Source organism: Hipposideros armiger, unplaced genomic scaffold (assembly GCF_001890085.2).
Source record: "Hipposideros armiger isolate ML-2016 unplaced genomic scaffold, ASM189008v1 scaffold_49, whole genome shotgun sequence".
NCBI lineage: Eukaryota > Metazoa > Chordata > Mammalia > Chiroptera > Hipposideridae > Hipposideros > Hipposideros armiger.
The window spans coordinates 5256333-5278970 of record NW_017731399.1 but is presented as its reverse complement, the minus strand read 5'-3'; the positions used below and the strand labels follow the sequence as shown (position 1 = coordinate 5278970).

General features: G+C 40.8%; 1 protein-coding gene across 1 annotated transcript in view; it reads left to right on the top strand.

Moving 5' to 3' along the window:
• The window catches only part of SIPA1L1 (signal induced proliferation associated 1 like 1), a 347884-nt gene that overhangs the window by 183709 nt on the left and 141537 nt on the right, over positions 1 to 22638 (top strand). The window contains exon 5 of the mRNA XM_019640297.1: positions 11497 to 13295. Coding sequence (XP_019495842.1) covers positions 11798 to 13295 — 1498 coding nt within the window. The 5' untranslated portion in view covers positions 11497 to 11797. The remainder of the gene's footprint in view (positions 1 to 11496; positions 13296 to 22638) is intronic.

Genomic DNA, 22638 nt, shown 5'->3' with positions numbered 1-22638 from the left:
GTTGTTTTGATCTGTACGTCTTTGCTGCTTTATACCCATGATTGTTATAACACCAGCTAAGCTTTTTCTTGCGCTTGTGTTCGGCTAAAAGAATTTTTATTACTCTAACATATTCTTTCTTTTAAACCCGTTTCAACTACAGTTTTGTCAGAAAACTTCAAACCAACAGCCCCTCACTTTTTTATTGCCAGCAAAGCTGAGGTTAGAAGGTAATAATACTTAGTGAAATCATGATTGCTTTAAAGTAGAGAATCCCTGGGGTCTTGATTTTTTTTTTTAAGGTTTTATTGGGTAATTGGGGAAGAGGAACAGTGTTGGGGAATTGGGGAAGAGGAACAGCCAAGCTGTTGTCCTTCAATCTTAATTGTGTAGGGCACAGCTAGCTCAGCTCCAAGTCCAGCCACCATCCTGCCACCTGTCAGCAGCTCAGGGCAGCTCAGCTCAAGGTGCCATGTTCAATCTTAGTTGTGGGTGGGCATAGCCACCATCCCATGCGGGAGTCGAACTGGCAACCTTGTTGTAAGGAGCACGTGTTGTCACCAGCTGAGCCATCCTGCCACCTGTTGGCAGATCAGCGGCAGCTCAGCTTGGGCATAGCTTACTAGCCCATGTGAGATTCGAATCAGCAACATTGTTGCTCAGAGCTCGCGCTCTTAACCAACTGAGCCACTCGGCTGGCCCCTTGATTTTTAATCAACATAAGTTACCTGCAGCCTCTCAAGGGATGCTGTAAAAAAGGTAACGTGGCAGGGGATGGGGTGGGGTGTGGACAGCTTCCTGAAAGAGACTGTACCCAAATGGAATCGTGAAAGAGAAAGAGGAGAAACAGGGATGGGTAGGAATAAGCCACGAGAAGGAGGGAAGCGAATTGTATGAAGTTGTGTTCTGGCAGGCATTGCCTCTTGGCTTCTCCTGAAGGCTCGTGAGTGCATGCAAGGTGCAGTCCCGTAATTACAGCTGGTTCCCTTTCTCTTTGGAGCTGGAAGTGCAGAGAGTATAAAGAGACACAGCTGTTAATAAGAGAAATCTATCATGCATTTGGGAAATTCTTCTTTTATCCTGAAAGTAGAGGGAAGCTATTGAGGTTTTCTGCAAGAGAGTGTAAGCGTTGTGCTTGCATGCATGCACTTCAATAAGCAACCAGTGCTGAACAGGCAAATGATCCAACTTGAAAGCAAGCACTCATGCAAACACACAGGACTACATTTTAAGATCAAATTTACCATTCTAGTGCGGGGATTGATTTCACTTTGCCACAAAAATGAAAAGGGTGAACAAGAAACAAAAAGAAGACTTTCTGCTACAAGGTTTTATCTTTGAACACTTGGTTGGTTTGCATTTTACTTAACTTTTTTTCTAGTTTGTAAATGAAAGTTTAAATGATAAATAAATTTGGGAGTAAAATCTCATTTAGCAGTGTTTTTTGTTTTTTTTTAAGTTTGGGGAAATCGATAGAAATAATTTTATTTGAAGGTCATGTATAGTGTGTATGTATATTTATATATGTACATAATTAATAAAAGAAACCAAAACGCCAAAAATCTGCAGGAATGTGTGCATTGAATTAAAGTTATTTCATTTGCTTGTCTTAATTTGTGTTGACAGTTGCCAGAAACATTTGTATAGGGCTCCTATTTTCAGAACCAGGATATACATAAAAAGTTGAAACTTTGTGTCAGCTTTGCAAGGGGAGGGCCCCTGAGTCCCCTGAGCATAAATAGATTCTTTCATTCTTCATCATCCATCCCTCTGCCTTTCTGTTCTGGCTCTGTAAGTACTTGAATTAAGTCCCTTCAGAGATGAACTATTCTGTGTGCTGGTTCCTTTCTCTCCCCTGTGCTTATTTACTGCCTGTAGTGTGTGTGTGTGTCCAACCCATACACAATGTCGGGAAGAATAAGCAAACTATTAGGGGTGGCTACCTTTGAGGTTGGAATCCCCTGAAGGAAAGATATATTTTTCACTTTTCCTACATGATTGTAGTTTTTTTTTAAACAAGAAACATATACTTCATATATTAAGAAACAAGTTCGAAAAAGGGGGCAGCAACTGGGGAGACTTTTGTATGGGTGAAAGATTATGTCAGGGTAAAAGATAAAAATGATTTTGGCCGTCATTAATTTGATGGCAGTCATTTTAAAATTCTGGTTTCTGTTGTCTCTTCCTCCTGTGCTGTACCCCTCCTTCCGTTTTCCTGTTAATGTATTTACTCACTTTGCTAGGATTTTTAATAGCTGACTCAATTGTACATTAGTTTACCATTTAGTGATTTCATTGTGATGGTGCCTTATCCAGCTTTAGCTGATTCACTTCATGTTGCTCTTTAAAGAGATTTGCTCATCTTTATGGCTATTTTTCTTGCCCTTTGATGATGAGTGGCTAGAAGGAAGGAAGGTTAAACTGAGGTTATGTTTCATTCACTGCTATTGTGAAGGCTCTTTATGGGAGAAAGAGGAAGCTGAAATCTATATTAAAGTTTCATTATGTGGATTTTTTTTTGACATGTCTCCCTCAACACTGATATTTACAAGTTAAGCAAAATTACATTTTAGATTACAATATAAGTTCTATTACTTTATTGGTTAATTTCTAATTCGTCTTAGCTGAGATGATGTGACTTTTGATTCTAATGATTCCATCTCAACAATACTGAACTTAGTTGCTTTGGGGATAAGGATTGGATGGATCACTGCCCTCAAGAGCATAATCATCTAATTGAGGAGAAAAGGCCCAGGCATGTGCAGAGTGAATGATGGAATTTCAGAAAGTAGTAGAAGGAGAGGCATTTTTAGGAGGGTGGATACTCAGGTGCCAGGGACATGGATGGCTCAGACCCTTAGAACAGTGCTCCAGTCTCTTCTGAGCAGCAGGGTCTTCACACCCAAAGTGTGGTGGATAATTCCGGCCAGCGCAGTGCTGTGGGGGCAACTGAGGGGGCGTATGGTAACTGGATGCTCAGATTGTTAGTTACAACTGAGGACAGCAGATTGAAAAGACAGCCTGGTGTAGCAGATAGGATAGGAGTCAAGGAATGATGAAATCTGGCTTCACATGTGGGCTCTGCCTTCGCTGTTTAACCTTTGGTGAACTTACAGTTTCTGGCCCTGAGACACGACAGGGGGAAAATGAAGGGTTCCAACGAGGCCATCTTTCCAATAACTCAGTTTTAAATTCTGAATGTAAGGCCAGGGAGGGACACCCTCAGTTCAGCTGCAGTCGTCTGGGAGAGCTTTATAACAAGGTGCCACAGTGTGTCTAGGGCAGACCTATTTCCTGGTGTTACAGGAAGGAGGAAACATTTTGGGGTCAGGTGCCACTTAGTCCCGAATTCCAGGCCTGAGTCACAAGAATGGGGTTGCAGTTGAGGAGCCACTGAAGGTTTCCGGAAGATAAGACATGACCACAGTAGCTTTCTAAGGAAGTTAATTGTCAATATTTTTTTCCCCCACTGGATGTATTTCCTCTGGATGTAGAGGTTCATGTCTGGGTTGGACTCAGAAGTGATAGTCAGGCTATAAGGAGAGGCCTTTTTTTTTTTTTTATGAGGTATTTTCAAAGTAGCTTTTCTGCCATAAATTCTGTAACTGCCAGCCCAGTGTTCCCTGGCAGCCCACTATGCAGTGAGTACTTTGTGTCAGACCTCATAGGGCGCTTGTGAGGACCGAAGGAATGCACAGCGGTCAGGGTGAAATGGGTGTGTTGCTGTCCCAGAGCCCTGTAAGGAAAGAGGAGACTCAGAAAAGAGTGAGTGCAATGAAACAGACAGATAAACCATCTGCATTCCGTATTTAAGGAAATGCTAAGGCACTGTGGAGTGATTTTACGTTTTAATTTTTTTCCTTTTAAGCTCTTGGTCCTTGGGTGGTATTTTAAAATCTGCTAAGTGAAATATGGTTGCTGTTGATATTAATTAATCTTGATGAATCGTGGTTTGGGTATTAGAGGTGTGCATAGAAGGAACTTTATGTTCACCCATTCTTCTTCCTGATGTTATTGTCTGCTCTTTGCCTAAGCTAAATTTAAACGTGCCTTTTCAAGTGCCCTTTCTTAAATTCTTTTTGGAATATAAATATTCACATGAGAAAACCATGATATCTTTAATAAGCCATTGGTGACCTTCTGTCTTACTGAACCCTCTGGTTTCCTGTGCTCCGGTCGTCTTTTTCCAGTTCATTCCAGAGACTTGAGGGTGGACATGCTCCCTCTTGGTCTATTCGTTTGATGGCGACTGGCTTGGCGCAGGCATAAACAGTGCTCAAATAGCCCACGTGGGCAGCCTGAAAAGTTGTCTTGGTGACACAGCATCTCAGCTGGCGAGTCTCCTGTGTGGATCCAAGGCAGTTTTTTTGTGGCTTAGCTAATTTAAATCGGACTTTTAAACAGTTCAGACCATCTCTTTCCCCTCTGACCTCTGAGGAGAAAGTCAATACTAGTAGACTTCCTCTCGAGGTTAAACGCATGGTTTCAGTTCCTCGAGCCATCCATGCCTGAGAGCACTTTCGTAATGCTCTCCTGAGGATTGGTTGGTCTGTTAAGTCCACAGGGAACTGTCTTCAAGTTTAGCCCGAATCTCTGCAGGAGGAGGATTGTGACGACAGGCGGTGCGATGTGCGTGTACGTGAGAAGGTAGATGTGCGCCAGGAAAGGGGGACAAGTGATGATGGCTCAGCCTGTGCTTTGTTTAGGCAGCCTCACCTGATGTTCCAGGTCATTATAACCTTGTGAAGGGGTGAAATGAGGCTCTGGGCATGAGGGGACTTTTATGTCAATGTTAAGTAGAACTAAAGCATCTGTAAATGAGGAAATCCAAGCAATTGTGTTAATCATCTGTGAGGTAATTATTCAAATCCTGTAAGTACTGCTAATCTTATAATCTTTAGTACTCTCTACTTTATATAGCCCTCTTTGATTTCATTTTAATTGGGATTTAGCACAAGATAATCTCATTGGAAGGACCTGACATCTGTTGAATTTTGACTTTTTTGGTGACTTGAATGGTTGGAGGCTTAACATAGTGCAGTATTTTATAATTAGTATTCAAATGTGTGTTCATTATACCACATTCTCAGATCATATTTTATTTTTCTTTTTAGCAACAGAAGGATGGGTTTATTTTTTTCTCCCAAGATTTTTTTCTTCTGATTATAAAAGTCACACACGCTAATTTTAGAAAATAAATAACATAGACAAATATAAAAAAAGTAAAAACAAAAATTATTCATAATCCAGTTACCTAAAGAAAATCCTTTGGTGAACTTTCTTTGGCTTGTTTATATATCTATATGTAACTTTTTTAAAAAAGCATAGCTAAATTTGTAATATATATACAAATTTGTTTGCATCTATAATTCTTCTAAAACTGGGCCTGCATGTCCCCAGTTATGCTCAATAGGATGCACAGTATTAAAAGGTTCTGTTGTGTTTTTTTTTTAAGTGAGTACATGGTCAAATCAGTTAAGAAATCTCTTAGTATAATAAAGTTAGTATTGTTGGGCTTTTATTTTTAACTGCAGATTTCATGGAGCCTTTAATATACTAAACCATATTATCCTGTCGGAGGTGATATACAGTGCATCCCTGCCTTATTTAATTATGGAACCCTTTTTTTTGTGCATTAATAACTTGAGGAATTTGAAGCATAGTTTGGGAAAAGTTGACAAGCATTTTAGCCTGTATACTAGACACCGACTAGTTGTCCGCCCTGACGTCCGCTTCTCACATCCCCTTTTCCCCAGATCATACTTGGTAAGAAGTTGTTTAGCACCATATCATATTTGATAGTCAGCTGTTCACTACTAGATCACAGTTTACAGTATTGATGAATACATTTGTAATGTATTTTAAATGAATATTAATGTACAAATTAGTACATTAAAAAACATTTCAGGGCCGGCTGAGTGGCTCAGTTGTTTAAGAACTCGCTCAAGAGTGCGAGCTCTGAGCAACAGCGGTTTGAGTCCCGGCCCGAGTTGAGCTGTTGCTGAGCTGCCAACAGGTGGCAGGAAGGCTCAGCTAAAAAACAAACAAACAAACAAAACATTTCATTGGCTTCATTGATCTAATCCTTCGGTCTCTGGATATCCAGGGGCCAGGTATGGATACTCTCAATGCCACTGATAAGGCATGAGTTCCAATTTCTTTTCCTTGAAAGTGTTAGTTTACTGCCCCTCAAACTCTTATTATTTTGCCTCTAATAATTTTGATTCACTGTTACCTTTATACTTATTTCACTCTATTTTTACTCTGCTTTCTACCTTTCACCTTCCTCCTTTAAGCTCCTCAAACCTATCTCTTTGGCATTAAATAATTGCTTTTTCATATGTTTAATCCCATTTAAGATAAATATTCACATTTATTTCCGCCGTCCTTTATTTAGCCAGCTGTTGAACCATTTCACTGCTCATCAATAATCGCACCATGTAACTTGCTTCTCCCCTTCTTTATCCCATCACCCCTCTTCTGTCATCAAGTATTCTGCCAAATTTTCATGTTGTTTCCTTCACCCTCAGATATACAAAGTATCTTTAAGCCTTACTAGGCCTTTGAAGTGTAACTTTCTTCTCTGAACTTTTTTAGTTGTTAGGAGGGTGGGTGGGAGACAAATGTTATTCTCTCTTTTGGTTCTTTGGCCCAACAGACACATTTTTAAATAAAGTGCTTTATTATCTCTAAATCTGAATGTAACTTTATCCTTTTATATATGTTTTGTATCCATAACTTCTTCATTCAGTTGGTTGGTTTCAGGACAAGTTATTCGAATGTACTTTCAAATCAGTGTTGTCTTTTTCAGATAATGAACATTGGGAGAGCAGGAACTAGGTTCATCAAGTCCATTTTCCCCAATCCTTCCTGCGTTTCGTTGAAGGGACGGAACGGAAATGAAAGAAGGGGGGAAATTCCAATCCAAAAAGTTATGTGCTGATTCATAAAGCTTAAATTATCTATGACATTGCACTGAGATGTTTGCATGTATTTCAGACTGACTTGAAAGATGAGATGTCCCTTTATCTGAGTTGTTACTTTAGTGTGATGTGAGTGAAATTCAGGAAAGCCAAGAAGGGATATAAAGAAAATAGTTTGCCTTATTTGGTTATCTTAGCTAATCGAATGTTCAAGCACTGTGAATTTATAGTTCAATTTTAAAATAAAGGTTTTTTTTTTATTACATTCTAAAGTAAGAATATTTATGAGTATTCTAAATCTGTGTATTCAACTTCATAAACTGTTTACATTGACATTTTCATAGTCTAAGATTGTGTAGCTCTGGATTATTGGGGCATTTCAGTAGTTATTAATCATTAAACAGTGAGAGTTGGCCCTGTATTTGAGGATATACCCATTAAGGAATCTTAACAACATACCATTTTGAACTATGGAAGTATTAAATGAGGAATGCTACATTTTTTCGGTGAACATACCATATTGTACTATAACTCATTTCAGGAGAGAAACTGCAGTTATTGGTTTTTGGTTTTGTTTTGTTGTTTTCCTTCCCGCGTCTTCTTGTATAGCCTTTACTATTTATGCCCTTGGCACAAAGCAAGTTTCCCATGTTGTTCTTTTCATTTGGTTCCTTGAATTATTTATTGTTCTCACTTCCTTACCACCTATTTATTTCTTGGAAAAAAAAATTACTTTTTTCCATTTTTCTGCTTGTTAGGTAATTCATTGTATAAAATAGGTAAGGATGATATCAAATGAGCACTTGCGTATATTTTATCTGGAGTATAGGGGAGCGGGTCATGAGTAGAGACTTGGAGGTGACTGCATAGAGATGATATTTAAAGCTGCAAGTACCTATGACATCACCAGACAGGACTGGCTCCCATGCAGCTATCGCCCCAAGTAATTTCATTATTCATCTTCATTCAGCAGCATGGGCAACTGTGATCCAACCACGTCAACACCCTGCTTTCCAGAGTAAAATTTTTATACTCCAGTGTACCCGTGCCTGCTGTCTCATTCGAAGACACTCAGTGCTCACGTGCATCCTAATAAAATACAAAAAAATATGAAGAATGGTAAGAGAAGTAGCCAAGGATGCCACCCTGGAATCACCAGCTTTTAAATGGAGCCCACCGATGATACTGAGGAGAGGCAAGGGAAAGTGAAGAACAGAGCTCACAGGGACGTGTAGAGAAGACAGTGCAGGAAGGAGTGGGGGAGTCAAGTGTGGGGTCTCAAAGAGCCCGAAGGACAAGCGCTGCTTTACACCTGATCTGTCCTTGACGGGAGGGACTGTTTCCTCAGATATCCCTGGCACCAGGGGTATGGTTGACACTAAGGAGAGAATGCAGAAAGACTGGGGATGGTTTAGAGGAAAGGACAAAACACTCCTGGAAGAACGGCATTATCAGAAAAGGGTGACAGCTTACGCTGACAGACCATGAGTGATGAAAAGACTTTCAACTAGTATGTATAGATCTTGTTTTCTGATCGAGTTCCCAACAACCCACTGAACTAAAAGCAGGATTGGCATTCTAGCTCAATGGACTCTCATAGTACCTAGAGCTATAAAATTACACATGTAACAAAGGAAATATTTTTCTATAGCCTGCCCTTTCAACACCTGGAAGTGACATGCTGTAAGTTAGTATTGCTCTTCTGTTCAATTCTGTTGCTTTTTACCATATTTAATGATGCTTAGGCAGGTTTGTTGATAATCCAGAGAGTTGCTAGTAATGGTCAGCATATGTTTGCTGTTTCCATCAACCCTAAGGAATAGGTTTTAGGTGTTACTGATCTGCCATCATACAGTCATACCTCGTTTTATCGTGCTTTATTGTGCTTCACAGATGTTGCGTTTTTTACAAATTGAAGGCAGGACCCTCCCCCAGCAAAAATATTGTAGCCCACTGTAGTGCTCTACTCGCTTTGTTGCGGTGGTCTGGAACCAAACCTGCAGTATGTCCGAGGTACACCTGTATTACATGCGTGGGTGACATCTTCACTTTTTACTAGTAGTTTATTAAATGCACAGCATATGTATTTCTATATATGTGCTAATCAGTGTCCAAAGTTTGTATTGCATCAAAAGGGGGTTGATGCTATAAATAAGGGTGAGGGACGGGAGGGAGGGAATGAAAGAGTGAAAGTAGGAAAGAAGGTCCTTATTACAGCAAAGAAATTGTCATCTAACTTAGTTGTCTGTCTTGAAGTTTAACTGTGAACACACTCTCCTATGTGCCCATCTATATTTTGAAATTTAAAAAAACTGAGTTGTTATAATCAAGGTGTAATGAGGAGGCTTGGCGTTTCTTTTAAATTGTGAAGACATTTTTATGTTTAAAATAAGAGTTTTAAAAACCCATTAAAAAATACACAAAGCATGTGAGATGGTTCTGAAGAGGAGCCTGTAATAGTGATGGCCACACTGGGCCTTTCCAAGTCAGTTCAATCATTGTATTTTAGTGCTGGCTATCAGGCTCCTCCTGCAGTGGCTATAACTTCACATATCCTTAAAAAGACAGTTCCGTAACCAACTGTTTTGGAAGGGAAATGAATTGTGGCAGGAATGAGCTTTTATCACGGTGGGCCTGGAGTGCTGGCCTTTTTGAGAATGAAAGTTCTGGGCATAATAGGTGATTTATTTTGATTTCTGTGAGCTTGTGAGAACCATTGAAAGCATCTGGTTTTTGTAACAATCTACTTAGAATTATTTTTTATGCTCATGTATTCTTTCTTTGAAAGATATTTCATTGAAATATACAGCTTCCCCTGGTTACAAAATAGCTCATAAGTTCTGGTTTGGGTTGTCAAAAGATTTTTTTTCTTTGAAGATGGACTTGTGCTTACTTCGCATTTTGGTTCAGTTGCCTGGTTTCCTTCCATTTGAGGAGGGGCCCTTCTTGAACCTTAGCTGTGGCCTCATGTGCTGTCTTTGGACGCAACAGTTAGCACCTTCTTCCACTTGAAGGCTTACCTTTCACTAGAAACCTGTAAAGTTCTGAAACAAAAAAGGACATCATAGCAATCCGACAGCAGAAGCATCTAATAGGCTCAAAAGCCAGGTTTAATTAGGTAGCGGTGCAAAACCATTATCCCCTTCACAAAAGGTGGGGAAGAAAAGTGGGAGTGAGAACAATTGGCGTTTATCTGACCGGCTGCCTAGCCGGCCTATGCGAGCCCAGCTGGAGCTCTGCTGGCCCCGCATTCTGCAGGCAGCATGCAGTTTTTGAAACACCCCTAAATGTTCCAGCCTTTAAATAGCAGCAAGTCTTCCAAAATGATGCTGCGTACTGCAAGAGAAATTAAAGCGGCTGCCTTGGAGGCAGGAAGCCGATGAGCAAGATGCTTAATTATCGTGGAAGTAAGTGCTTGTTACCGCTGCGTGGAGTGCAGGGAGCGCGCGGGTCGTCCTCGGGGTGTCAGCTGTGATTTGTAGACAATGCAGCCCTGTCAGCGCAGTGCTGGTTCAGCAGCATCTTTCCAAACATGGATTTGGCAAGAATGTAAAGGCCACCTCTTGTGTCATCTGTGGAACCTTGGAAGAGGGTCCTCTGCCTTTATTTCCAGGATGTATGCCTCCGGGCAGGATTTTGTACTCCGGATTTGTGCCTCTCACCTCCTGACCGACTTGCTCCTGAGGAAGTTGGTTTTCTTCGCCCATCACCTGAAGGATGTTAACAGTTCTTTGCGGCCCCTTGAGGAGTCAGAAGAGGTCTAGCCACAGCAGCACTTTGTTTCTGCTGTTCTCATAAATGAGCGCGGAAGGGTGGGGGTAGGTGGCAAAATTGGTAAGGAAATGCAGGCATTTTGTTGATGAGTGAAATATTTCTAGCTTTAGTAGATGACACTAGAGAGAGCTTGGGAGGAGGTGAATGCCGGACGCGTTCTGAAATATGCCTCATCAGGGTAAGTAATAGAGGAAAATACAGAAGAGTGCTCGTGGATATAATGGCTCTGGGAAAACCCTGTTTATTTTCTCTCTGTGGTATTTGCTCTTGCCAACGATGTTAAGCTTTTTGTAAAGAAACAACAGACAAGTTAGGATTTTGAAATATGGAAGGTGTTAAAAAGTGAACGTTGCAACATAGTCAATAAAATAATTTTTCAATTTTTAGTCTTATTAAAAAACTGATGCTGTGTTGCTCTCAGGGCTGAACTCCGTTATGTCTCTAACTTCTGGTCCGCATGGTTGTTCGTGATATTTTACATTATTAGAGGTCATTGGAGTCTGTACTTGGAGTGAAAACCTTGGTGTCCTGGATTGAGATCATCCCCCTCACCCCCCTGCAGTTATATGAAACAGTTCAATTAAGCTGAAGTATTAATAGCCTTTTAAAGCACATATAATTTAATTGATGGATTTTAGTAAATGCTTTCACTTTCTTCCATTCTTTCAAACCTGCTTTACTAAAATATATGGGATTATGAACTGTGAACCACATTCATTATGGAATCCTTTATTTTCACGTGTCTGATTTTGGCAACTGCATATTTATTTTTTAGATGTATTTATCAAATGCTAATTCCAACTGTCCTTCTCTCTTTCAGAGAAAGCCCGGGATTATGGCAATCACAGAGTCCCCATAATACAAGTCTCATTCAGTTTTTTCTGAAGAAAGCCATCTATTAAAGTTAAGTAAAGGAACTAGTGTGGATTATAACGTTTTGAAGATCTGGATTTTTCAGAAGTTTGAATATAAGGCATTGTTTAACCTTTAAATGAACAAGGTTAAGATCTCATGCGACTGCTGTGTTTGCTGGAGACCGTTCTACAAAAGGGAAGTGCCCATTTAAAACTTCGAAATGGTGGTCCTTTCTTCAGGGATTTAAGTCTGATTGCTTTTACATCATGACCAGCTTGAAACGGTCCCAGACGGAGAGGCCTGTTGCCACCGAAAGGGCCTCGGTCATCGGCACAGATGGCCCTCCCAAAGTCCACACCGACGACTTCTACATGCGGCGTTTCAGGTCCCAAAATGGAAGTTTGGGGTCCTCCATCATGGCGCCTGTGGGGCCCCCCCGCAGTGAAGGTTCGCACCATATAACCTCGACCCCCGGGGTCCCAAAGATGGGGGTTAGGGCAAGGATTGCAGATTGGCCCCCACGGAAGGAAAACGTAAAAGAATCTAGTCGTACAAGTCAGGAAATAGAAACCTCAAGTTGCCTTGAGAGCCTGTCCTCCAAAAGCAGTCCTGTGAGTCAGGGAAGTTCTGTTAGCCTCAATTCCAGTGACTCAGCCATGTTAAAAAGCATACAGAACACGCTGAAAAACAAGACAAGACCGTCGGAGAACATGGACTCCAGATTTCTCATGCCTGAAGCCTATCCCAGCTCCCCTAGGAAGGCTCTTCGCAGAATACGACAGCGGAGCAACAGTGATATCACCATAAGTGAACTTGACGTGGATAGCTTTGATGAATGTATCTCGCCCACCTACAAGACTGGGCCGTCACTACACAGGGAATATGGTAGCACATCTTCAATTGACAAGCAGGGAACGTCCGGAGAGAGCTTCTTTGATTTGTTAAAGGGCTACAAAGACGACAAATCCGATCGAGGTCCAACTCCAACCAAGCTCAGTGACTTTCTCATCGCTGGTGGGGCCAAGGGTTCCGGTTTCTCTTTGGATGTTATAGATGGGCCCATCACACAGAGAGAGAACCTCAGGCTCTTTAAGGAAAGGGAAAAACCACTCAAGCGACGTTCCAAGTCTGAAACCGGAGACTCCTCCATTTTTCGTAAGTTACGCAATGCCAAAGCTGATGAACTTGGGAAATCGTCGGATCTTGAAGATAACCGATCAGAAGACTCCGTCAGGCCCTGGACGTGCCCAAAGTGCTTTGCCCACTATGATGTCCAGAGTATATTATTTGACTTGAACGAGGCGATTATGAACAGGCACAATGTTATCAAGCGGAGAAACACCACCACGGGGGCTTCGGCAGCTGCCGTGGCTTCTTTGGTCTCAGGACCGTTGTCCCACTCGGTCAGTTTTAGCTCCCCGATGGGCAGCACAGAGGACTTGAATTCCAAAGGAAGCCTCAGCGTGGACCAGGGAGATGATAAAAGCAATGAACTTGTAATGAGCTGCCCGTATTTTCGGAATGAGATAGGCGGAGAAGGTGAGAGGAAGATCAGCCTGTCGAAATCAAATTCTGGCTCCTTCAGTGGGTGTGAAAGTGCCTCCTTTGAGTCTGCACTCAGCTCCCATTGCACGAATGCAGGAGTGGCGGTGCTGGAAGCGCCCAAGGAAAACGTACTGTTGCATCTGGATGGTGTGAAAAGGTACATTGTGGAACACGTGGACCTCGGCGCCTACTATTACAGGAAATTCTTCTACCAGAAGGGTGAGTAGAGGTCTTCTATTATTTTAATTTTCTGTGCTGTACTTTCCGAAAAAGAGTATTTGGTTTTTGAGCAGTGACATAAGGTTTTCAGGAATTCCTTCTTTTTCAGGATGATAAAATAGTTACATAGGTATTTGCTGCCGTGTATTTCTTTTTGTGTTTTTTGAGCTACTTCCTCCTTTCAGGTGTTAAAATAAATGTCTTGTATATTAAATATTAATGTGTGTGTTTTTTTTAATGAAAAGTCCTTTTATTTAGTGGATGAAATTATAGTCTTTGTGTAGAAGGCTTGTGTCACCTTTAGGGATAAAGGTTTGATAAAGTTGAAAAACTTTAAATACAGCTTCGTCTTAAGGATTACAAAAGCAATCTTAATGCTGCCTTTCATTTATTTAACAATACAGGACCATTTTTTTCCGCCTCACTGTTCTCATCAATTGTAGTTCTTTCCTATGCATTTCACAGGAATTTTAATGAAAATTAGTTAGATTATTTGACAGAAGTCACAGATACAATGAGTCTCAGAGCCAAGAATCAAATTTAGGTCTTAATTTGAGTAGGGCACTGAAGAGATAAGTACCCTTAACATGTTCATGACTTTCTTTCAAGTCTTTTTCTGTTTTGTGGGAGGAAAATATATACATGTATTATTGGATTGTACTTTGTATACAGTTTTATCTCGTACTTTTAAGAAAGGCCCTGTGATGTATTAAATAAAAAGTAAGTAGTTTAAATGAACTCTCAGGAACCTTGTAATAGTGTTTGCAAGCAGCAATACGAATTGAAGGTTGAGTTTGTTATGTAAGCACCCAGAGTAGGATGCTCACCAAAGGACATGCAATTATGGTCCATTGGGAGCTTAGTGATTTTTTTTTTTAATTAAAGTTTATTAAAGTTACATAGATTTCAGGTGTACAGTTCTGAAATACGTCATCTATATATCGCATTGTGTGCTCACCACCCAGAGTCAGTTCTCCTTCCATCACCATACATTTGACCCCCTTTACCGTCATCTACTGAGTGATCTTAATCTGTAGCCCTGCTGAGAGGCCCTCTCTACACAAAGGACCACAGCAGTGTTTGGATTTTCCACCTACTGTTTTGGGGTTTTTTGAATCTTATTTACATTTATTCTTCCGAATGAAGTTGCATTTCTAGTACTCATTATAGCTTTATGACATTGCTCACTTTAGAATAAAATTTTTTATAAGGTTATTACATGATAGACACCATTCATGAGGACTTATTGACCAAAAGAGTCCTGTCTTGTTACTGAGTATCTATCTGTGTCTCCTGAAGATGTGTGGCAGCAGTCCTGGAATCAATATGATAATGAAAACCCCAACTTCATTTTTAAGCAATCTTTATTCTCTCAAAATAATTTCCTGGAGTTAAGATTTCAGAAATCACTTCCTTTGAATACTGTCCTTTAAGATACAGGGTTTCTCACTGTTGCCATCTTGGCATTTGGGGCCAGATAGTTCTTGTTGGAAGGGGGTGCTGTCCTATGCATTGTAGGATGTTTAGCACATCCCTGGCCTCTACTCCCTAGATGCCAACAAGTGTCCCCTCCACCCACCCCAGCTGAGATGACCTAAAATATTTCCAGGCATTGCCAAATATCCTTTAGGATATAAAATTGCTCCTATCTGAGAACACCTGATTTATTGCACCCTGGGGTAATTTTCCACAGGTATTTCTGAAGCTGCCTATAGGTGGAGGCCATCTTGCTAAAAACCAACACACTGAATCCAATGTGAGAGAGAGAGAGAGAGAGAGAGAGAGAGAGAGAGAGAGAGAGAGAGAGAATTGTTCTAACCTTATTTATGTAGTAGTGGGCATTTTTTCCCTATTAGGCAATATGATAATATTCATAATGAACATTTTTGAGTACTTATTTTGTACCAGGAATTTTGCTAGGCATTGGCTATGACATGCACTTTCTCATTTCAACCTCTCTCTGCCCACTGAGGTAGGTACTGTTATTGATGGCATTTTCCAGATGCAAACACTGGGTGTGAATGACCTTAGTGGTTAAGCTTGTCATGGAGCTAGTAATGTTGGAACCAGGATCCACCTTTGATGTGTCCGACTGGAGTCGTGTCCTAACCACTGTGCTCTGTCTGCTCTCTCCTATATTAGTCTAAAGGGAAGAAGTATATTTTTCTGTTTAAATCTGGTAGAAATTTGTTCGAAGTATTTTTATCTTCCCAAAGTATGGGATAAAAATTTGAACACTTATATTCCAGAATAATCCAGCTTAGCTCATAACACTTCATAAATTTAAAAGCCACTAGTCCAAAGTAGTTTCTCATTTGAAGCATGGAAAATACCCTCTTAGTCAATGTAATTGGAACTGGCTAATTGAAAGTATCAGTTAAATCTTTAAAAAATGTACATATTCAAAATATTTTCATTAAGATATATTTGCCAAACTCTTGTGAGGCCAAGGGCTTTTCTTTGACAGGGAGTGATTCTACTATTTTGAATTCTATGTTGCATTAATAGTATAAACCACAAGAGCAAAAACATAAGACACTAGCCAAGCAACCTGAAATCTTATAGAATCTTAGGTTTCATATATTTTTTCTCATTTTTTATATTTATCCCACCCACATCTAATTCATTAGCTTTCTTAAGTCTTTCCAAAGCCCTCTACTTAGTTTTTAGTAGAAACAAGATTTATCTTTTGTGCTCATATTCCATTAGCTTTCATAGTATTTAATTAAATTTCATAATTACAGTAGCAAGTCAACTGGCCTAAACAGGTTTGGAAAGACACAGCCGACTTTGTCAGCATGAAGTCCAGCTGGTGGGAGCAGAAATCCTGTGTGTGTGTGGCCCCTAGAGATTGCCTGCTAGTGCCACTGGACATTCGTCATCCTGGTTTACAGAGGGAACTCGGAGCAGTCGTTAATCCAGGAAGTTGGTTCAGGGGAAGGCAGTGACAGAGTGTGCCTGCTGTGTTTTCTTGGGCCACGCAACTTAACATTTCCAAATCAGGCAGGTCATTTGTCACAATGTGATAATATACAACAAATCATGACTCCAACTTCATTTGAAGCTGAAACTAAGCCCCTAACGTAGAACTGTATATTAGAACACTTATATGCTCTCTGTACTTCTTATCACTGTATAAAATAGTTAAGTAATTCTGCCTTGTAATTTTTTTGTATACAACTTGGTTCACTGAAAATAGTGCACTAACTCATTTTTCCTAATCAGAACCTTAAAGTGAGTCATCTTGTTGAAGGAGTACATCAGTGTCAGATGTAATTTGTCTTCCAGCGACGGGGTGTAGCGCTCCTGACCTGGTTGTCACTCTCACCTCTGTATCACCATATAGTTTCCGTCCTGTTTAATGCATTCCTGACTTCATTATGACTAAGTCTCTGGGGAACAAAAAAATTCACTTTACTGAAGTATACCCTACAGTCAACCTTATATGTAAAATTTAGTTGTATTTGGCTGGTGAAGCTGCCAAGTCACCTTTTAATAGTGCAAGGTTTTTATAAACGTCATTATTTTGAAGTTAGACTTTAGAGGACGTAGGACTTCGATATGCAAGCCCCATCCGTTGCTGGAAAGATGCTAGATGGATAGAGGAATCCCACTGCTTGCACTTATTAAAATAAGCAACACAGCATCAATGTTCTTTCCAGTCCTGACCACTTCCCTTTGCTGTTTTGCTAGCGTCTGTGGTGTTTCTACGGGGACTCACCCAGGATTAAAAGACAGTAATAAGACAGCTTAACATTTATTGTGTTGCTACTTTGTGTTTATGCGGATCTCGCTTAATGCTCATAGGACCCCACGGTGAAGCTGTCCTTGTGATCAGTCCAAGCGATGCAACCACTGCCTTCCAAGAGAGGCACAGACGAGGCAGTAGGATAGCGTGAAAACGAATCTGGTCATCTCCTTTTGAGTACATATATGTTTTATATTTAGCTCTTATTTACGTGGTTGCCATGATCAAAGAACCAAGGAAATTTGTAAGTGGAAAATACTAAGTTATAGGATAATTATGATGTTACCTATAGCTGGCATGGCTTATTTAGGAAGAGATTATTTTTCCTAGCCATTACTCACCTCATTTGCTGTGGCCCCATGGGACATTTTCAATTTCGCACTGAGTACACAGTTGTCTTTGAGGCATAACCTCCCTGAGTCCATTCAGAGAGATGCATTAATAGAAAGGAGCCCATGGGTTGCCTGGGCAGTGGGTTTGTTGCTCCGTTGATCAAAATGTTGATAGGCTTATCTGATGTAAGGTGGGGTGTCACTCTCAAAGTCAAGTTACCGAAGATTCTGTGATAAGGAAGGGCCGCTCCCTGTTGCCCAGTGGCCAGGAGATACTGCCATTATCTGGTCTGAAGCTCACATGAGAATATTTTCCCACTTCTGAAAAGAGGGAGAACCAATGCTTGTGCACTTGATTATTCTTGTAACTAAGCCACCAGATTTTATTGTTTTTTGTTCACCTTCTTCCTCCTCCATCTCTCCTCGTCCCATCACACACCTGTGTTTGCACGCACACATGCACACACCCATACACAAATCGGGTTCAGCCAGGATCATCAGTTTGAGCATACAAACAAGTTGAATTTCAGTTGTTATTGTAATGTCCAGTTTTCTTTATTTACCCATCATCCTCTTGTAATCAGCCGTCTTTAACATCTGTTCTTTAGAATATATGCACTTAACTTCCTTGGTACTGGAAGTGACAGCTTTAGCACTCTGATGTAGTCTCCATTTTGCTATCAGGAGCTATACTTAAAAGTTCCAGTTTGTCCAATGAGCATCATTAAGTAAGTGTTATATTTTAGTGGAGCATTATATGGTACTTGTAGAACATCAGGGGACACCATACAGCTAAGCTTATTTGTAAAAATCTTGCTATTTTTAGAACTATCCTTCTGTGAGTATAGCAACATTAAGCTTGAGGAAAATACTGTGGAATGACTTATAATTCAGAGCTCTTTAAGGATAATTATTCTATGTTTAGTTTTTTTGATGTGGACAGTCTTATAAACGTGAGTGAACAGGTCTGTTTCACTGAACCATGTTGTGCTCTGTGCTCTTGAACTTAACATTTAATCTCTGCCAAAATTATAGGGAAAGATTTTGTATTTGTATAATCTATTGTTTTAATGTCCTTGCTTTTACGTTTTATTGTGATCACATAAACTGTGTATAATTTGTTTGAAGGTGGCTCTCTAATTATATAGTCCTTCTCAGGGAGATTGGGGTCACTAAATAACTTCCTGACAAACTAACCTAGGAATGCTTTGCTGCTGTCTTTTTAATCTGCTCAGGGCTTCTGGTAGCAAGGAGGCCATTGGGTTTGAAAGTTTGCATGTTTGCTGCTTTGAAGACAAACATCCTCTCCTTTCTTGGCTGTGATCTCCTGAGTCCCAACACTGAGTGTCTGAATTCTGATCTATCTATAAGGCATTCCAGATTTCATGTTACCTGTGCCATCTCAGTTCAGAGGTTTGTGGAAGTTGCTTAAAAGGGCATGTGCCTCAACCGCGCCTCCATATGTTTTATTTTTAAAATCAAGATAGACTGTCTGATGGCCACATTTGTTTAAACACTTGACTTTATTCAAGGGCATCTTTTGAAGATCCAGTCATATAAAAACAGAATTTGCTTTTGCGATAAAACTGGTGGTGAAGACATTTCCCATTGTGCCATTCCACAGCCTGTTTAAAAAGTCCCATGTGAGAAATTTATTTTCGAATTTGATGCCAGGAATTGTTTTCTGGTAGCTGCCAAGTGCCTGTCGTGTGATAGGTATGTTTGATTTGTTTGCTTTTTTTTTGTGTGTGTTTTTTTTTTAACTCTATCTCCTGTTTACCTCAACTCCCAGTCAAACTTGATGCTCAATATACAACCTTCATTATTAACACATTTGTTTCCCCTTTCCTGTTTCTATTTCATTAGCATGATTTATATACTTTATAATTAATGACCTCAAAATTTTCTTTTTGGACAAGATAATTAGTATACAATTATGTCCAAATAAAATACCTCGATTCCCAAGCTTTCTCCTCAGTTCTAGCTGGCTACATTTGTCACGGTTGTTAGCTGCTTCCACCCGGATGGCTTTCTAGTTGGCAACTCAAAACCATGTGCACAGATTTTGACTTGTTCATTGTTCTCCTTACACGGGCTTCCCTCATCGTGGCCCGCTCGCTGTTGTAAATGCCACCATTATTATCAGTCACTGGGATTTGAAACACTGAAGCCTCTTTGATGCCTCTCTCAGCATTGTTCTCAACCTCCGATTAGTTGGGAAGACCTTTCAGTTTCCCTGGTAATTGCTGCCAACTTCCTGCTCTCTATGCCCCATTCCCAGATCTAGAACTTAAGGCTCAAAATTCTAGCAGTTGATGTCTCAGTGTCTCCATCTCTTCTAGTCCTCCCTACTCAAACCCCAACCTCTTGCCTTTGCCAAATGCAATCTAATCAGAGAACAGTTTATGTTTTACATGATTAGTCATGTAACAAGTATGTTGTGTCCGCCGAGTCCTCTGAGAAGCAGATGTTGAGACAGTATGGGCATTCAGGTGGTTTGTTTGGGACTTGGGGTAATGCCTGTGAAAGAAAAAAGCGGGGAAGGCAGCTGAACTTAGCAGGGAAAGCCTTCAGTCCACGATGCAGATATGACATGAGGCGAAAGTGGGCAGGAGGAGTCCCAGACCACCGTGCGGATCTGACAGAGACTCAGCCAACACCGTGGGGCAAAGAGTGAGCATTAGAGAAGCCCTGTGCTGGACCGTAATGGCCAGGCCCTGTTTGTTCCCTGTTCCCTGGGCACGCTCAGTTCTGGGATGGGGCAGCAGGAAGAGTGTGGACGGGCTGGAGACTGGAGCAGATCCAAAGATGCTGCAGCAAGAGACTTTCGTTCATTAAATATTTGTCAAGCATTTATTCTGCGCTAGCTGTAGTGCCGGGAGCAGAACAGAAGCAGGAAAACACCTGTATTCATGGTGTTTGCAGTCTCCCTTTCATGCTGTTAAGACAGAGAAGCCATTGAACATCCTTTTGTTTTCCTGATTTTAAAAAATTATTTTAAAACTACCATTCCTTTGTTTCCTCTGCCCAGAACTCCGTTTAGATAGAAGATGGAACCTCTGGCTTTGTCTTCCATGCTTTTATTTCATAATTTCAATGTAAAAAAGTTTTTGTTCTATATTTTATCTTCTGGGTAAGGGATTGATATGTAGCTCTCTACATTCTATTATCCAATCTTTTCACTTTGTTATTTCAGCGATTGTAGCTTTATTCCCTAGGAGCCCATTACTTTTGTTTGCCTGAAGTTATTTTTCATAATAGCTTATCCTTATTTTATGTACCTCACATTTCTCCATTGCTATATTAATTTAAAAAATTCAATCTAAGTCCTTTTCCTTGAATGATTTGTGTCTTCTGAGTTGTATTTTCTGTTTTCTTGTTTTTCCTCCTTCATGCTGCTGGCTTTCCTTAGCTGTCTAGTGATCTTACCACATTTATGAACAAAGGCCGAGGAGGATTGGTGTAGGTGACAGGCGTCCCTGCAGGCCGTGGGGGTCTCTTTCCCCAGCTGGCTTACACTGGAGGGCCAAGGGCTAGTGCCAAAAAAGTAGTGAGACCTCGTGACAGGGAAGTGTCTTTGTAGAGTGGGAGGGCCATGGATGAGGCGCAGGATGGCAATCCACATGGGTGCCAGGGATGGAAGGGTTGTCTCGTGCTCCACTCCACCCCTGCATGGAGCGCGCGGCCTTTCCTCTTCCATCCCAGTGCATGCATTCGACTGGGCTGTTCTCCCTGCTTCTCTTACCCACCTAACAAGCTCCTGCCTCCCCTGGGCTTGTGATGCCTGTGTCATCCCCTCCTCCCAAAGGTGCAGATTCTCCCACCACTGCTCCAAGTCGCCCTGTGTCTCCTGTTTCTGCACAGTGCTTTCTATGACCATTACTGGTTCATAACCAGCCTACGCACTCCTTGAAGGCAAAGACCCCAAATCAAGCAGGCTCAGTAAGTGTTTCACAATTGAATGCATCTTTGGTCCTGATGTGAAATATGCGAATTACCGAGTCGAGGAGCCAGTGTATCTTGGACTTATAGCATCAGGTAGAAGCAATGAGGACCTTCTGTGCATATGACCTTATGTTATGCCAGACACTGAATAATGTGTTGCAGCTCCTTTTCCTCTCTTTTCAGGAAATGAGACCACAAATAAGTTTGTGTGGTGACGGTGGTTTTGTGGAAATTAACCAACACCACCAATTGATCCCCGTAAGCCCAAAACACCACTATGTAGACTGATATTTACTGTTGTAAACATTATTAGACACAACTGATGGATGCTAAAATCAGTGAGTGACAGTGTGAGCAGAAACAGGAGCAGAAGCATGATTTGCATAATCTCAAAGCATCCCCCTGAAGATATTTGTAAACTCCAAGGAGAAAGGCAGTGACTTTATGGTGAAGGTCCCTGGCAGATGCCACCTTAACAAAGTGAAGCAAGGTCCACCTCATGAACTCCGTGAAATGATGCACTGAGGTTACATCCCTTCTGTGGTTCTCCTGCCCAAAACGCATAATCTCAAACCACTTGTGTGAATCACCAGACAACCCAAACTGAGTGATAAATACTTTTCAAAGTTGTCAGTCATGAAAGACAAGTGAAGACTGGAGAACTGTTACAGACTTGAGGGGACGAAGGAGAAATGACAGCTAACTGCAACACGGGATCCTGCATGGGGTTTCGAAACCAAAAAAGGGACATAGTGAAATGGTGAAAACTGGTGACATTTGTTAATGGGATTGTACCAATATTAATTAATTTCCTGGTTCTGATGAATGATGACAGTATTGTACGTACATAGTTACAGAAGATGTTAACATTGGGGGAGACGGGGTTAGGGATGTATGGAAACTCCCCATATTATTTTTGCAACTTTTCTGTAAGTCTAAACGCTGTCAAGATAAAAAGTGAAAAAACAAAATCCTTCCAGTGTAGTCATTATTAACAGCAGCCAACATATGAACCATCCTCATGAAATGACAGTGTGCATCAAAGTGACTGCCATGGTTACTGATTCTCATTCCAAAGAATTTCTATGCTTTTTGTTTTGCAGTCTCAAGAAAATAAGGGCCCTTTAGATCTGTTATTTCAGTACACTTGATAAGAAGCAGTAAAGCCTCGGACCTATTTTCAAATGTATACCTCGTTATAACTTCAGACACCACTGGGCCCCTTATCCTGAGCACTGAAATTAGGTGCTCAAAAAATATCTGCTTTATTGTATCAGTTCTTTCCTTCATCTTACAGAGCCCCTGTGTCTGTACAGGA